The sequence below is a fragment of the Lissotriton helveticus genome, chromosome 9 (assembly GCF_964261635.1).
Source record: "Lissotriton helveticus chromosome 9, aLisHel1.1, whole genome shotgun sequence".
Classification (NCBI taxonomy): domain Eukaryota; kingdom Metazoa; phylum Chordata; class Amphibia; order Caudata; family Salamandridae; genus Lissotriton; species Lissotriton helveticus.
Window position 1 is genome coordinate 562,670,425 of NC_136070.1, and position 19,133 is coordinate 562,689,557.

The 19,133-nt window shown below is 40.1% G+C and overlaps 1 protein-coding gene across 2 annotated transcripts in view; it reads left to right on the top strand.

Annotated features, from left to right (window-relative positions):
- Positions 1-19,133, top strand: part of MAP4K2 (mitogen-activated protein kinase kinase kinase kinase 2) — a 365,575-nt gene that overhangs the window by 286,629 nt on the left and 59,813 nt on the right. For both annotated transcript variants that reach the window (XM_078660469.1, XM_078660470.1), the window contains 2 exons: positions 14,769-14,872; positions 17,568-17,745. In XM_078660469.1, coding sequence (XP_078516595.1) covers positions 14,769-14,872; positions 17,568-17,745 — 282 coding nt within the window. The remainder of the gene's footprint in view (positions 1-14,768; positions 14,873-17,567; positions 17,746-19,133) is intronic.

Sequence of the window (19,133 nt, forward strand, 5' to 3'; positions counted from 1 at the left end):
GGAGTTATGTGTAGGTCTTCTAATAATAATATACTTTTAAAACCACAAAAATACTGAGAATCTCCAGTTATATGTAACTGACATAAGCATAACTTGCACCACTATGTGCACTGCCTATTACTGCACATATTACATCACTGATCTGAGATCTATGGCGGTGCAAGTTATACTTATGTCAGGTACTTTTAACTAGTGAATTTCAGTGAGCTTTTGGTTTTAAAACAGTAAAACAGTAATTTTTTTTTTATTCAAAGACATACCAATAACTCCAATTTAACCTTAGTTTTCTTTCAGTGAATATCAACATATATATATATATATGTGTGTATGTAGCCACAATAAAGCCAACTTAAGTGTGGCCGAGCGTGCTGGAGCCTGTTTTTATTTGTAACCTTGTACAGTTAAATGATTCAGTAATCTTTACAGACCTCGTGCGTTTTTCAGAGGAGCTATTTATTTGTGATTATTTATGTTTGTTTAAAAGCTTAAATATGACTTTGTGTGTATGTAGATATATATTACCTACTGGCAGTCGCCAGTAGGTAGTTATAGTTAGGACCTATTATCCATAGGAAATCCGCAACATTCTATTACCAATAACTTTGGCGCTGATTGATGAATCTTTGCGAAATATTCCAAACTTTTGGCCAGCTCTAGTCCGCTCCTACCCTGAAAGTTTCGGGTTGATTGGTCAAGTGGGGGCCGAGATAAAAAGGGGGTCCCAAAACGTGTTTTCCCCATGCAATTTCCCGTAGGACATTTAGCCACAGCTACAGCTCGAACGGCTGAACGGAATTACGCCAAATTTGGCAAAGAGGTAGTCCTCAGTTCCAACTTGGGCCTTTTACTTATATGGTGTCAATCTGTTCAGTAGTTCCTGAGAAAATTACAGTTAAAGTCTTTTATATATCTATGGGCACGGTGGATCCGCGGAGTGTGCGGGGATTGTCAACGTAACATAAGCGCACCGTCCCGATCACACGCTGAATGCCGATTGGTTGTCAAGTGGTTGTAGACATTCGAAACCAGGAAATGTTGGCAGCCATTTTGTGCCTTGGTAGAAGCGAGGCAGGAACTCAGTGGAATATGTGTGCAAAACGGAGAAAGGGGGCAGGGTAGAAATAATTTTACCCTCTAGACCTGCTTAGAGGGTCCCAGAAGGACCCCCAGGGCCCACATTTTTTTTTAAATCCCGGCAGGTGCGTTTAGGGTGCGCGGACTGTGGCGTAAAATAAATAAAATAAAACTAAGTTTATTTTAATAATTAGTCCCCGGGGGGTTAAATACCGGGGGCAAAATTATTATATTTTATGTGGGGCCCAGAGGGGCCCCCCAGCCTCGGGGATCGTCACCCCCTGGGGCTAAAAAGAAAAAAATGGAGGGGGGAAGGGTCAAAGGTCCTCAAAGCCGCGGGGACCACCACCCCCGTGGCTTTATGTATTGTGGGATGGGGACTGCGTGGCCCTACTCTTGGAGCACTCGAGGGCCCCGTTATCTCGCGGGGCTTCAAAAAAATGGTTGGGGGGTTTAAGGCCTCCAAAGCCCCGGGGACCACCACTCCCTGAGGCTTTATGTATTGTGGGAGGGCCGGTTCCTGCAGTGTCCCGGGGTGTCTATCCCACCCTCCCATAGCAAGGAAATCTGTTCTCTCTTTCAAAATGTAAATTAGATTGCTTTTCCACATGGGGAGCTGCATGTTAGTAGCTCGCCATGTGGAAAAGTATTTTTGGCTCCTAAACGTTATGTTATGTTATGTTATGTTATGTTAGCTTATATAGCGCATGGCTACCCCAGCAATGGGGCGTCCCAGCGCTTGCAGACATGCCTGAGGGCAAGGCAACCTAGCCCATAGAAGTGACGTGTAGCGCCTTTTTAGATACCCTAGGTAGATGGGAACAACCAGGTTTTGATTTGTTTCCTGAAGGACAGGTAGTTCTTTGTAGCATGCACGTGCAGAAGTTGGGCAGCAAAGGCGCTGGAGTCATGCACCCTACCGATTATGAGTCGTGCATCCAGCGCGTGCACGCCAGGGGGCCGCACTGAGCGCTGCGCTGGGTGCGCGACCTTTTATTTTTTTGTAAAAATAGCCCTTATCAGTAATTTCTAATATTCCCGGGGACCGTATCCCCCGTGTCTTATAAAAAATGTTGGGGATCATGGGGGAGCCACAGTGTCTCCACGGTCTCGCCGGCTCCCCGCATTATTTTTAAGATGGGAAAAGTGACGTGAAAGTGGTGCAAGGGTGTTGTAAATCTGGTTCGGATTTTGAAAGAGAGAGCAGGGTGCATCTGTAGGGTAAGTGCAAGTTAGTGTAGGGGTAACAATGACTATTCTAAGTCCAGGGGGTTGCACCTGTAGGGTAAGTGCATGTTAGTGTAGTGGTAACAATTGCCTTTCGCTGCGTGTACTTGCAAGGTCATCTGATTTGCTCGTATGTTAAAAACAGAAACTTTCTACACCTCTTTTTCATTGGTTGTGAAGAAGACGTATTACCGACCAATCCGTTTCCTTGTGCAGATTTTGAAAAGCATTTGATTGGCTGTTGTGTGGTTAACTCTACCTTCCTGATCTTAATGTTGATTGGCTTGTTTTTTCTATGTGACGTTACGATACCCTCACCATGTATGTAGCTCAATTTGTGACGCACTTTATTTTACAATGCGTTTCAAACCCTCCTTGATAATATGCCCCCAGTTGTGGTAGGGTGTTTTTAATTTAAACTATCTACTGTGCTTACGAGTTTGTTGACTGTGAAGGTATTTAAAAATATTATTCTATTTTCTATTCTATCATAACTGTGCTGACTTTTCTCCTTTAGCGTGGAGTACTTTGTCCTATCATTAAATGTATAATTCTTCAAACCATCCTTGAAAAAAAATGCACAAGTTTTCAAAATATTTTTATATTCATCACATGAGTGGACCACATTTATTTTATTTTATCATAAGCACTCATTCCTTATGTTTACATTATATAAGTGTTGCCCCATCATTTTTATTTAAATGTTTGGGCTTTTTTTACTTTCAGATGAAGTAGAATAGAAGTGCTACGACAAACACTCCCTCACTACTTCATCTTTCTTTTTTATGTACATTTCATTTTAATATTACATTTAACAATCATTTTTAAAAATGTAAAGAATTATTAACATTTGAAGCCACAATTATATTTTTTTCAAAAAAAGTGCTTGCGAAGATAATCCTCCTGTTCTTCACGATTGAAAATAGGAGAAAGCACTACTTTTAGCCCATTTTTACTCTAGAAGATAAAGAGTATTCTCTTTTATTCCAAAGTATTTTGTTTTTTCGTTGATACTTTATTTATACTACATTTTTCAATCATTAAGAAATACTTGCATACTAAAAAAAATATTATTTATTATGTTTTGAAATCCTCTGTTGAAAGTCATTCAACTCCAGGTGAAGGATCATAAAGTTATATATAAATTAAAATATATATTAACAATATGATCCCTCTGTGGAAATGAAATAAAAATTCAAGATGATGGTTTCACTCCAAATTATTACTTTGCATGTAGTAATTTGTTAATTAACTTATATTTCTTGTAATGGTTGCTTCGTCAACTTGTTATTAAAATACATTTAACCTTAATCATTCCTCATTCTATAATCATTTAAACTTTTTTGCTTTCTTTTTTAAAAATATCAAACATATACCCATTCAGATAATTTACCTCTCTTCAATATTCTTTCCTTCCTACGTTGAAATTCATGCAACTCCTCTAGAAGGAAGATAATGTTTAATGTATTTTTAAATATACATTAACAATATGTTCCCTCTGAGGAAATGAAAGATATTCTCAAGATGCTTCCGCAGCCCTGAATCATTTCCTTGCTCGTAGTTTCTTCGCCCGTATTAATTCTCTAAAATGAAACTAATTTTCCCATGGGTGTGGTTTATATACTTTTTGGTTACTTAACACTCTATAGGATCAATTTATTGCTCCTCCCACTTTGAAGTCACGTTTTTCAGTTAGCAGGTGTTTTCATTTCCTCTGTTTTAGTGCGTCACGTGTTTAAGTAAACGTGCCTCTTTCCATACTTTTTAACTTTCATATAATTTCTAAAATGCTTTATTTAAATTTGTTTTTCTTATTAAAGCATTTCTATAGGTAACTTTTTTGTTAATACGAGTATTAATATTCATTCCCTTTTTTTTCGAATTATCATTGTAGTAACTTCCCTTTTTTTTGTAAAACTTTTTGTATTATTCTTCATTACCCTAAACCCCTATTTTGCTTGTGTCCCGTGCCAGAGATACTCTCTATTAAACTTTGAGTATTCTAATTTATATCCGACTATTAATTTATTTAATTCCATTACTTCGAGTTTTAATACATTTGTTTATCTAATATTTTTAATCTTTTTTTATACACTGCAAGTGTTAATGTTATTTGTCTAGAATCACACTATGAATCAGTGTCCATTTGGCAAAATTGAGAGAGAATGATTTGGTTTGTTGATGTGTTTGCAGTTACATAAGTACGTACACTCTTGCAGTAAGCCAGGCTTTAGGGTATGCACTGCTTCAAACTACTATGCATTATGCATGTAGTGGTGTAACAAGCTTCACACTTGTGCTTTAGGCCTACAATTCCCCTGTCACTATCTATATACTCCAAGCCAATCTCAGAGATTCTGTGTATATGAAAGAAGGTAGTACTGCTCCTTTCACTACCCTTAAGAGTTACAGACAGCCAAACCAATGGCAGGGCCTGTTGATAACACACACTGTGGTGGTGTATCAATTAATCAATTAGGGATGTATAGAGCGCAGTACTCACCTGTGAGGGTTTACAGGCACTGGGGGAGTATGTGAGGGGATTTGTGCAGCTTTGGTGATTCAAAAAGCCAGGTCTTATGGGTCTTCCTGACTGCTTCAGTGTGGGGGATTCATCTGAGGCTGAGGGGGAGTTCATTTCAGGTCTTGGCCATGATGTAGGGGAAGGGTGTGCCTCCTGTCTGGTTCTGTGGATACAGAGAATTTCGGCCAAGGCCTGGTCAGCGGAGTGGAGGTTTCTTTTGGGGGTGTAGAAGGAGATTGAGGTATTGGAGCTTTATAGGTGTGTGTGAGCAGCTTGAAGGTCACTCATTTTTCGACAGGGCTCAAGTAGAGTGCTCGTTTATGCTGGGTAATGTGGTCCTGTTGTGGGATGCTGAGGATGAGTCTGGCTGAGGTGTTCTGGACAGTCTGAAGTTTATGGAGTAGAAATTGTTGATTCCGGTATAGAGGGCGTTCCCGAAGTCCAGCCTGCTGGTGATGAGTGATGGTCTTCCTTGATTCGGGGGGGGGGGTCTATTTAAGGTCTTGCTGAGTATGTGGAGGAAGTTGAAGCATGTGAAAGCTGCAGCGTTGGCCTATGGGTGTGTCACATGAAACATGTTTATTCACTTTAAATGTAAGTTGGGGAGACTAACTGTTGTGGTAATATCATTTGTGGGATCTTGCATGTAATGATTTGACATTTACTTAATTAGAAGCATTTAATATTGATAAACGTTTTCCTAGCATTCTGCTGATAACTTCACCTGGAATTTTTTGGTGGTTAGTAGTGATAATTGTGCTTTTGGTGGTCATAGTGTAATGTTAATACATACCCCCAGCACAACCCTTACACTTCACAAACACTACTACACTACCCTAAACCTTAAAACACTACTCCCATCATGAACGTCTATAGTACATAAACACCACTGCACTTCTTTAAACCCTAAAACACTATCCCCTACAGTAGACAAACACCACTGCACTATTCTAAACCTTAAAGCACTACCCTCAGCATGACCCCCAACACTACACAAACACCAGTGTACTACCCTAAACGCTTAATCTACCACCAACACGACCCCCTATTCTACACAAAGACCAATGCACTACCTTAAACACTAACTCTATCCCCAGCACAACCCGTTCAGTACACAAACACCACTACACTACCCTAAACCCTAAAACACTACCTCTAACACTTATACAAACAGCACTTAGATAGTAACTCATAGTTAGTGTTATAAAATCACTATTACAAGTATACGGTTATCCATACAGTTACTGATGCAATCACTTAGTTCTATGTAAACTTCTTTATATACAACAAATGTCACACAGTGGCTTTTATTTTTGTACTTTATTGTACATGTAGCATTGAGAGATATATTTGCTCATTACCACACTCATAAAGATATTAACTCACCCAAACAATTGTTATAACATGTAGTCTTAACGTCATAAACCTACTGAATCAACTATTCACATATGTTTTGGCAGTCAGACACCCTCCAGCGACCCACACACACATTCACTCTCCCATACAAATACTCAGTTAACTAATCAGTAAGTAATGGTGCAGTAGTTTACAGAACAATTGACAAAGTAATACAGATATTCACACAGTTTAGTCACTATCCAATATATTTAATGACACTATAAATTATTCAAGTAAACAATCAATCACACTGCTACTAAATCCTTTATCCAATTTTTTTATATCCAGTCATTCTTCAATGCAGATAGCTATATATATAATACATATTTAAATAACAAACCAAACCACATTCACTGGATGCTGTCATCAGTGATGTCATAAGTGATGTCATATGACATGTCATCTGTGATGTTATCAGTGATGTCACTAACCATGTCATGAATGATGTAATATATATACGCAAAGAGTTGCGTATGAAGGGGACGTTTTTAGAAGGAAAGGAACGGTTATGCAGGGTAACTTTTTGTCTCCTTGTAAATATGGAGGAGTCACCTGCGTAACCAGTACGTCACAAAAAGTGGCGTACTGGCTACACACAGAGCTTGTAAATCTGCCGTACAATTTTTTTCATTTCTCCTCATTTTTTTTTTACAATATACGCTACAATGCACAGCATACATTGTAGGAGAAAAATGTCTTCACTGATTGTTTTTTGTGCAGGAAGGTGTGTCTTCCTGCACAAAAGCAAACTCCACACAACACAGATATTGTTGCACTATGGTGCCAAGGTGCGTGTATCAACACATGCCTGCAGTTTAAACAGCAGTGCAGAGGGATGGACAGACTTCCAACATATTATGTACCTATGTAGCATCTCTGTCCTTCAGAAGTAGCTCAGCACGCTGTTGCTAAAGAGCTTACAGTGTCATGCTACAGCACTCCTTATAGTTCTGCAGTTATGCATTCACCATATATGACAAATGTATTATTTACTGAATTATGCAGTATGCAAACATTTTTGTAAACTTTCACACACTAGCATATACATTTAGCTCTTTCTATAACCAGAGTAGCTAGTGTTGAAAATAACTTTTTTTTTGTTTTTTGTACTTTATATTTTTTTTGATTTTTAGAACGATTTTTTTTTGTTGTTGTTTTTTTTAGGAAGAAAAAAAAGTAAACTGGACGAACAAAACCATGAACTTTGAGGGAATAATAAAAAAAACTAGCATTGATGGTTATCAATTGCTCTGCAAACTAGATCTACTGATTGCGCCCCATAACAAATTAAACGATTGCAGTTCACGCAGTGCATTTTAACTTTCACGATTTGGGGACGTATGTCTGGTCGTGATGTTGAAGGTAATGCTGCAGAGGTACTTGGAATTGCCGGTGGTGGAGGTATATTTTCTTCTACATTCTTCGTGAGCATAGTTCACAGAATGCATGGATTGGAGGTGCTTGCGCATACTAGCAGTGCCACAGGAGTATTTCTGGACAGTTCTGCCTGGCAAATCTTGCATGTTACTTTGGTGGCATTACATTTCTTTTGCCCCTCTGGAAAAGTAAAAAAATTCCATACGATGGATGTGTATCTTTTGGGAGGGTGAGGTTCTGGTAGAAATTGTTCAGTAACAAAATCATCAGAATCAGATGATTCTTGCAGTGGTGTAGCCATTTTTAAATCCAAAAAAGAAGTTCAGGTTTCCAATGAACAAAAAGTGATGTTTTTTTCAGGATAGGTCTTCTCGTAAGGAAGGTCTAAGAAGAGTAATTGAAATGGGTGGGGTTCTTCGATAGTTAGAACAGTAAGTGTTATAAACCAATGAAATCTCTTTTTTTGGTCACATGGGATCCGCGTTGGGTGCCTACATGCAGCACACATCTAGCATGACTTCTCCAAATTGCATTTAAAAGTAATAAAAGTTTATTAAACCTAAAAATATATATATATATATTAAAAATGTGTAATGTAATCTTAAAAATAAGATATCTAGAAATTAATATATTTAAAATAAATTTGTAAATCAGTATCAAAGAAATAAATATAACAATTAATAGATTTAAAAATTGTTATTGAATAAATCTTTCAAAATCACTGAAAAAAACCTTGGGTTTCAGGCAGGTTATACTTTGGAATTATCATTTAAAAAACCTTCGAAATTTACTGAAAAAAACAGGTTTCAAGCAGGTTCTAGTTAGGAATTATCATTTAAAAAAACAATGAAATTCACTGAAAAAACTATAGGTTTCAAGCAGGTTATACTTAGGAATTATCATTTAAAAAACCTTAGAAATTCACTGAAAAAACAATAGGCTTTAGGGGTGTTATAGATAGCTGGACATTTCACTCATACAAAACCATTGAAATTCCTCCATTCTAGTTAGTTGTACTAACTGTAACTCTCGCGACCGCAATCCACTGGTGATGATGTCACATATTACATCATTCATGACATGGTCAGTGACATCACTGATGACATCTCAAATGACAACACTTCATCATACACTACTATAATCTTTCATCACTCACTGTAAAATACAGAGTACCGTATTTGAATCCATTGACACACCAATACAAGTATCTAAAAACCCACTCAGTCATTGCTAGATCTACACAAACATGTAATCAATTACCTATAGATTCACTCATACATGCTGTCAATGATCAATAGAACACTATCAAATATACTTATACACCTATATTCACATTACACACCAGCACACATCCTATTTACTTATGCAAACAATGGATCATACTTATATTTACTCAGCTACACACGTATACAAACACCACTTCATTTATTCATATAGATAGTAACTCATACTTAGTGTGTTATAAAATCACTATTACAAGTCTACAGTTATCCATACAGTCACTCATGCAATCAATGAGTCCTGTGTATACTTATTTATATACAACAAATGTCAAATACACTGCCTTTTATTATTCTAGTTTGTTGCATATGTACCATTTTTTAGATATATTTGCTCATCAGCACATCCATATACATATTCATTCACCCAAACAACTATTATAATATGTACTCTTAAAGTCATATACCTACTGAATCAACTATTGACACATCTTTGGGCAGTCACACTCCCATACAAATAATCAGTAAACTAATATACACTTTCACGTAGCTAGTAACCAAATGGTGCAGCAGTTTACGCAATAACTGAGAAAATAACACAGATTTTCACACAGTTTAGTCACATCCAATATATTTATTGAGACACTATCAATTAGTCGAGTAAACAGTCAATCACACTGCTACTAAATCCTCCATCCAGACACTTATACATCCACTCACTCTTCAATGCAGATTGCTATATATATAATACAAATTGACATATGGAACCAAACCACATTCACTGGATGATGTCATCAGTGATGTCATTTGAATTGTCATCAGTGATGTCATCAGTGATGTCACTGACCATGTCATGAATGATGTAATATGTGACATCATCACCAGTGGATTGCGGGGGCGAGAGTTACAATTAGTACAAGTAACTATAACGGAGGAATTTCAATGGTTTTGTTTGAGTGAAATGTCCAGCTAACTATAACACCCCTAAAACCTATGGTTTTTTCAGTGAATATATATATATATATATATATATATATATATATATATATATCCAACAAACAGTTTGCCTGCAATGAGTCAGCCCACACGAGTGCATAAAGGTAACCCACTTTAATTCATGACAAGAACGGCTTTCCATTTTTAGCACAAGAGCTTCGCCATATCAATCCTGTGCTGCCCAACGCGTTTCATGCTTGACGGCATTTCATCAGGGGCTCCAGGTAGGTAAGGGAATACAACCACGCAATGCGCAAGTCACTTTTAAATTAACAAGTCCCCGCCCAGGTGGGCGTGGCCGTCACCGCGGCCTTCTGGATCTTGAAGTGCTCACCGTATCCTCGAGTGAGTTGCGGCTGTGGAGTTCCCAAAATTTGTCCAAAGTAAAACCACAGTGGGTCACGATAGTCTCCTGTGTTGATTTGGAGGCACGCAGTATGTTCTTTCATGGAGGTACACCCGTCCCTCATTTGCGGCGTAGCTTGACACCACAACAGGGCTGCACAGACGTGCAGCAGGGCTCGACTCGCGACTCAGACTGCGCCGCTTTAATCTCCAACAAACAGTTTCCCTGCAATGAGTCAGCCCACACAAGTGCATAAAGGTAACCCACTTTAATTCATGACAAGAACGGCTTTCCATTTTCAGCACAAGAGCTTCGCCATATCAATCCTGTGCTGCCCAACGCGTTTCGTGCTTGACGGCATTTCATCAGGGGCTCCAGGTAGGTAAGGGAATACAACCACGCAATGTGCAAGTCACTTTTAAATGAACAAGTCCCAGCCCAGGTGGGCGTGGCCGTCACCGCGGCCTTCTGGATCTTGAAGTGCTCACCGTATCCTCGAGTGAGTTGCGGCTGAGGAGTTCCTAAAAATTGTCCAAAGTAAAACCACAGTGGGTCGCAATAGTCTCCTGTGTTGATTTGGAGGCACGCAGTATGTTCTTTCATGGAGGTACACCCGTCCCTCATTTGCGGCGTAGCTTGACACCACAACAGGGCTGCACAGACGTGCAGCAGGGCTCGACTCGCGACTCAGACTGCGCCGCTTTAATTTCCAACAAACAATTTGCCTGCAATGAGTCAGCCCACACGAGTGCATAAAGGTAACCCCCTTTAATTCATGACAAGAACGGCTTTCCATTTTCAGCACAAGAGCTTCGCCATATCAATCCTGTGCTGCCCAACGCGTTTCATGCTTGACGGCATTTCATCGGGGGCTCCAGGTAGGTAAGGGAATACAACCATGCAATGTGCAAGTCACTTTTAAATTAACAAGTCCCCGCCCAGGTGGGCGTGGCCGTCACCGCGGCCTTCTGGATCTTGAAGTGCTCACCGTATCCTCGAGTGAGTTGCGGCTGTGGAGTTCCCAAAAATTGTCCAAAGTAAAACCACAGTGGGTCGCGATAGTCTCCTGTGTTGATTCGGAGGCACGCAGTATTTTCTTTCATGGAGGTACACCCGTCCCTCATTTGCGGCGTAGCTTGACACCACAACAGGGCTGCACAGACGTGCAGCAGGGCTCGACTCGCGACTCAGACTGCGCCGCTTTAATCTCCAACAAACAGTTTGCCTGCAATGAGTCAGCCCACACGAGTGTATAAAGGTAACCCACTTTAATTCATGACAAGAACGGCCTTCCATTTTCAGCAAAAGAGCTTCGCCATATCAATCCTGTGCTGCCCAACGCGTTTCATGCTTGACGGCATTTCATCAGGGGCTCCAGGTAGGTAAGGGAATACAACCACGCAATGTGCAAGTCACTTTTAAATTAACAAGTCCCCGCCCAGGTGGGCGTGGCCGCCACCGCGGCCTTCTGGATCTTGAAGAAGCTCACCGTATCCTCGAGTGAGTTGCGGCTGTGGAGTTCCCAAAAATTGTCCAAAGTAAAACCACAGTGGGTCCTCCATCCAGATACTTATACATCCACTCACTCTTCAATGCAGATTGCTATATATATAATACAAATTGACATATGGAACCAAACCACATTCACTGGATGATGTAATCAGTGATGTCATTTGAATTGTTATCAGTGATGTCATCAGTGATGTCACTGACCATGTCATGAATGATGTAATATGTGACATCATCAGCAGTGGATTGCGGGCGAGAGAGTTACAATTAGTACAACTAACTATAACGGAGGAATTTCAATGGTTTTGTTTGAGTGAAATGTCCAGCTAACTATAACACCCCTAAAACCTATGTTTTTTCAGTGAATATATATATATATATATATATATATATATAACTCTATGTATATAGAGCTATAACAGATATGGTCAGAATTATACATATTAAGGAAACAACACTGCTTAGCAATCAAAGGTAGTTGAATAAATTAATGTTTGGCAGTGGCAAGGTGCAGTTTTTGCTTTTTTTGTGGGTCGATTCTTGGCTGTAGTGTGGGGCACAAGGGTTTGGGGGCACGATTAATAGAGCAGGGCACAGCCCTATGTGGCCTCCTTCTAGAGAGTCCAGTGCCGTTGTGAACCTTGCGTACAACACGTAATCGAATTTGGGTTGCAAACTCCAGTTCGAAAGAAATTCAGAGCCAATTGTGTGAATTGTCTGATAGTTTAATTTACAGAGCACCATCTTAACATTGCATATTGTCGCATGAGTGTGTAGTCTACAGCTTAGTGCAATGTTGGAGTGTGGAAGGTGCCATGGAGTGAATGTTGGGGTGTGGGGGTGGAATGTTATGGTTTGAAAGGAGTCAGTTAGTGTGAAGTGAAGGGAGATTTCAAGCATTTATTTTTGTGCTGTTTCCCTGAATGTTACTTCTCTACTATGTTGTTGTTCCTGAATTCATTGCACATCGCAAAGATTTTATTATGATCTGCATCATTTTCCTACCTACAAAAAATCAAAAGTGGGGGGAGAAGGGATCACTTGTCCTGAGTAGACCTCTACACCGGCCAGACACAATACCTTGACCAACCTTGTTTGAAAAAAACAGGTACACAGATTCCTAATTATTCTTCCTACGCATGCCATTATTTTAATATGCCCCAAACCAAAACTCAATAAAATTCACTTTCCATGGTTGTTAAGGCTTTTTAAACAATTTTCTTTAATGTCACTTATCACAATTTTTTTCTCTCATCACTACTGTATTAACCAGTGGTTCACCTCCTGGTGGAGGAAGCACAACAACTAACCCTATGATGATGCTATCACGGAATAAGTGAGGCGGAGAAACAAGATATACCGCCAACCGATCCTAAGCACGTGAATGAGGGTTTTTTATCGGCATAGGAACGAAAATAACGAATAACCCTGGTTACTCAGGACAAGTGATCCCTTCTCCCCCCCCTATTGATTTTTTGTAACTAGCCTAGGAAGCTGAAGGGACCTCGAACCTTCCTTCTCCCCCCTCCTTGATTGAAAATCATTTTCCTACCTGCCATACATACCATAGACAACTATATAATTATCTGGTTCTTTGTGATGCAAGACAAATTACAACATACCTCAATGTTTACATTGTTTTTTATTATGTGATTGGTGGAATAGTATGTTTTCCCGGTGGATATCACTAAGTGTATGTGTGGTACGGTGTCTTTGCATTTGTGCTTATGGTTTGGTACCAGCATGTTGTGAATTAAATGTCGTCTGTCCAAAATATTGTGTCTAAAATTGTATTTTCAAACATATTGTCCTTTTAGAATTATTAATAGAAAATGTACTTTGAATTTGACAGTAGTTTTGTAAATGCAGCATTTATATGAATATTTCTGTCAATGATATTCAGACATACAGCTGTGGCTGTCATTGGCCTAGTGTTCAGTAATCGCTGGTTTGCTTTATCTCTCTTGTCCATGGTTAGCATCTGTCAATAATTCAGTGATCAATAATTACTGGTTACCATGTCTTCACTATGTTATGTCTGCCATGTTTCACTTGTCAGTAGTTGCCAGTGACTCTAATCATTAGCTCTTGACTGAAGCTTGCCCTATGATTAGTAATTGGGTGATTGGCATTGGTGCTGCCATCAGTGTTGGTGAAAACGGTTCTCATCTGTAGGCAGTAGCCGAGATAGGAATACAAAGATTTTCCTTTTCTGTCAGAAAGTCACAGGCTTTGTTGATAGTAACCACGGAATCTTCTTGACTTCAGCGTGAGCTTCAGATTTCCTTTTCCATCATCACACTCAGGTCAGGGATCAGAATGTACACCATTGTTTTCTTCGATTTCGCATCAAAGCAGATTTCACATTTAGAAATCATTCAGGGAGTCACTTGAATTTTAATTTAATTTATTTGCATTGACTTAAGGCGCTTAAAATGAAATGAATGCTTTTGAAATTCTGCTTTGAAGATGGAAAACTTTGATGACCACAAGTTTCATAACCATTACTTGTCATCTGAACATGAGCAGCTTTGGTACATTTTTTTATTTAATTTTCAATAAAATGATGTGAGGAAACATTAAAGAAATGTATTTAGTAGGGAAAAGAATTATATTAAACATTATTAAGGAACAGGGGAGGTGTAAAAGTTAGGTTTAGAAGGATAAATGTAACCAAATTTTAAATAGGCCATCGCCAACCAGCAGAGAGCAGTAGTGACGTAGCTTGCGCTGACTGAGGAGTTTAGTAACAGAGCTTTGAACACTTGTAGTTCAAAGCTCGAAAGTAACTACCATTCTACATTTTGATGATTCCAAGATGGCTTCCATATTCGAAGCCATAACTATGCCTCAAAGCCATAGAATTGTGTGTATGAGTCAGGCAGAAGGGAAGATATGGAGTGCAGAATTGTGGAGATGCTTCTAGCCAAACTGGAACCTAGTGGGGCATATTACAAACACTACACTTGCTGACACCCACAGTACGTTTTCCAGATGGCAGTAGAATGGAAAGCATATTAATCTGTAAAATTCTTCAAACCTAGTGTAACTGGAAAACTTTCCCTTCCCCTTTTGACTTCCTCTTTTCTTTTTTTAGTGAGGAACCCTTATTCTGGAAGCACATTCCTCTGTGCGGCCCTCCCCGGAAGCACAGCCCTCCTACAATGGTATGAACCGCTGCAGAAGTTTATGCTGCTTAAGGTAAATACCAGGCTGGAACTTGGCAGAGATAAAATATGTGTGAGGGTAGGTATGGCATGGGGAAGGTATGAAAGCGAGCGAAGATCTGTGGGAGGAAGAGCCCATTCTGCTGTGGGTTTGTAGCAATAATCTTACTTTGCTGAGAGCATGTGCTTTATTTTAATTCAATCGATTACAAGGAGAGAGAGAGCACTGGGTAGCCAGTCCTTATCCCCAAGGAGATTATATGGAATCAAAAATGGACTGGTCTATTAAGAATTAATATATGACTCAGAAAAGTATGTATCGGAGAACAGAGTGTGCTCCTTCATGAAGCCCCCACCCACCAACCTAGTTGGTGGCATGCTTCATCATCGGGCCCACCGAGTGACACAGAGTGTGTCCCGGGTGTGCTTCAACGCCTGTGTTACAGCGGAGCTGGTATATTACTGAGAGTGCAGTGATGGTGGAGTGATACGTGAACAGGTTAAAACCCCCTGTGGGCACTGGGACTACTGGATAGCTTTTAACCTGTTCACATATCACTCCACCATCACTGCACTACGTATACTTTATTTTAACTCCCCTTACAAAGTAGGCTTTATACTTTTAGGTAGCAGCCTACCAGACAGCACAGTTGTCTGGTTGCTAAGACATCTTAGGGACATTCAGAAAGTTGACCTAGTAATGCATTCTACCCATTGCTTGCTATTGGCTTTGAGGTTTATAACGCACATTTTATTGCTTTCCATTTGCTGGCTTTGTTTTAGTCTGTCCAGCTTGAGTTTGTACCTTCTCTTGCCCAAACCTTATTGACAGTATCCTTTTTAGTGCCCCGTTTCTGTCAATCTTGTTCTTATCTCGTCACATTTTCTGTGCATTCAAAGATTTGAGGTAAAATGTAAAGCATTGTCTTCCGAGGACGCTTGTTTACTTTTCTTTCTCTGACTTTAAAGTGAGAGGATTTATGTGCCAATTTTGCTATGGATACTTGGGTTAGGAAATCGTTTTTTTTTTAGCACACAACAACATTTAAATGAACTGTGTAAGTATTTCAGAATCTATCCGAATTAGGAACACACCTTAAGTTATTTTTTTTAATTATTTCAGAACTGTGTTGGAAGAAATACTTTATGATCAAAACAAATCATTACACTAAGTGATGCAATTTCCACACATTTTTGTCTGTGTACTGTATAGTTTTATTAGTAAAACTGTATGGCTGTGCAAATGTAAAGGTAGTTTCATTTGAAAATGTGTTGCCTGTAATTCCAATGTGCTACCACACCATGCGTACTCCAGTCTACGCCACTCCACTCTACTCTGCACCACTCCACACCATGCACTTTACTCTATACTACACCACCCAACTTTACTCTTCACTCTATGCCACTCGACTGTACTTTGCACCACTGCCCTCTGCATCACGCTACTCTACGCCACTCCCCTCTCCACCACTCTACTGCACTCTATGCCACTGCACTCTGTACCATTGCACCCTACTATGCACCACTCTAATCTATGCCACTGCATTCTACGATGCTTTATTGTACACCGCTGAATTCAATGCCACTGCACTCCACATGAGTCCACTCTACTCTATACCACACCAGTTAATGCCACTTTACACAACTCCACTCTATGCCACTCCAATACACAACACTCTCTGCCACTCCACTCTCCTCCATTTCACCCTACGACACTCCACACCAGTATCCTCTACGCCACTAACTTTTAGCCATGCTGAACAGCAGCCTCGCTGGTATACATCATGGCTACAACACATTGGAAAAGCTAATAGCTCTTGTATAGTCGAGACCTATTGGCTTTGCCAATGATATTATTTTTACTGTGGTCACTTGATTAATATGCAGAAGCATGCATCATTTGCAGATTATTTCCTACAACAATCTATGCGAAAAAACCGCAACTCCTTCTGTGAAATGTAATGTAGTTACAAATGGAGCTTTTGACCAAACCCCACTTGCTCTGGCTCATCCTCAGCTTGGCAGAGCTGCTTCCAAACTAGATTTTCAATATAACTCCAGCAAGATGCATTTGTATACAGCGAATCTGATTTATATATGGTGTCACCACTCGCTCCAGGTCATTATGGCCACTATCTATAGTCCTAAACATTTTACTTACAAATCAATGTTTTCTTATGCGTTGTAACTAATGCAGTGGATGCAAAACAAGATTACAACATCCAGACTGCATAAGCTATCACACAAAAGTCCAGCACTGAAAACGCTGTCCAAGGACCGAAGGGAGACGGTCACCATATTTTCATAGTCCATCGCTATAGTTCAACAACCTATCATGGGACAGACACTGCTTGACCTCTTTGGACGCCTCTCATCGATAATGATGAGGTTCTACAGCACTGATGGACTACTGGTAGAGAAAGCACACACCACTCAGTTCCTGCAGAAGTGACTGAGCAGTGCATATAGGATGGCTAGTTTGCTTGTGTGGGTGGGCTTCTATCCCTGACAGGGTGGTGCTGCACAGAGCTTGCCATGTCTAAGTCCTACATCACTCACTGTGCCCCATTTATGTACTATTGCACTGGCCAAGCAGTGCTCAAAGAAGCTCCCACTGCTGCAGTCTTCCAATTCTGACTCAACACTTTAGACAGGAAGAGTACCCTGGAAGTTGCTTTGTGTGTCTTGCTTATAGTCTGCAGTTGTAACCAGTCTTCTTTGTGTTCCAGCATTTTCCTATCACTTTGCCTGTGCCTCTGGCCCTTTTTGAGCTGCTGGTGGTGGATGGTGAGGACTACCCACAGATCTGCATTGGTGCCAGCCGGACCGGGCATCCTGGGCAGGAGCTTCAGTTTAACATAGTGCGTCTGAATGCCTCATCCACACTCAGCATGGATTGCCAAACAGGTACATTAAAAACAGTTACCCACGTTTCACCCCATTCCCCCAAAAACAACTGCGCAGGCACTATCCTCTGTGTGATGAGGTCCAAGAATGTAGGATAAGTTAAGGACCATCCAATAAATAACTCCTTGACATCACACTTCATCTCTGACAGATACTTAAGTACCTACCAACAATGAAATGGACTTCAAATTACCATTTCAGATCACAGGCATTCCACTGAAAGAGCTAACTAATCTGACCCGACAGATAAATAGGATGTGCCTCTAATAGCAAAGCTCCTTAGAATGCAGCCAACATCAATACCCTGTGACCCCCCCATCAGTGGAACTCCCTAAGTTGTGTCTTCATAGATGTTACTACTATACTGCATCATAAAGTTGTCTTTCCTCTTGACCCCTGAAACGTAGCTTAACCAGCAGTTACGATGTTGCCAATACCATCCCTCGGTAACTGAATGTTCAAATTACTACACTTAAACATCTGACTAACTCGTAGTGCATCTTGTAAGCTCTTAAAAATTGGATCAAAGAACTCTTAGGGGAGCTGTAATGCCCTTTGGGGCCATGTGCGATCCATTACAAAACCATCAAAGTAAATGAATGAATAAGCAAATGCGTGAAGTTGACTTCTTAACGGTTACTTTAAGAGGTGGAAGGGGTTAGGTACTCTGACATAGCATGGCCTAGTAATTTACACTCAATAAACCTAAATGTACATGTAGTGCCCTATCATTTTACTGGATTAAGTCTTCTATTTACAAGTAAGTAAAAAGAGCAGTTGAAAATATGATGCACAAAGCAAACAAGAAGGTGCTAGGACCTTCTGTAGCCGAGCTATGGCTCCAAAGGTTTTTAGAACGTTTGTACCTTAGGTGCTAGATTTCCCTTAACATTGGCCCTATGGCTATTGTTATAATATGATGCTGTATCTTGTTTGACTCGAGGTATGTCAGGTCTTTTACTCCATTATTTACAAACAATGATTGGGACAGACATGCCAGACAAAGATTATAGTGAAGCACCATTGCTTTGATATGCTTGGCTCTCTCATAGGGATTGTAGGCGCACAGACTGGAAATTCAAGACAAACAAAGCTTTTTCAAAGTAATATCACCTCAAGAAATCCTGAGGAAGGGCTCCTTCATTTTTGTTATTCCAGTTTCGCAGACTTCCAAAGCAGGGAGTCCAAGGTAAAACATGTTGAATCTAATCTATGTGTGGATGTGGGATGGCCCTCGAAGTTCTGCAGTAGGCCATTGTGAGAGGGCTACAGCCAGAAACACATAAATATGAGAAGGAATTAATTCTTCCAGCACAGTGGAAACATGTTCTGTACCAAAGGAAAGGGACCCAAACCCTATCCACCCTGAACCAACAGGGAGAGGATCC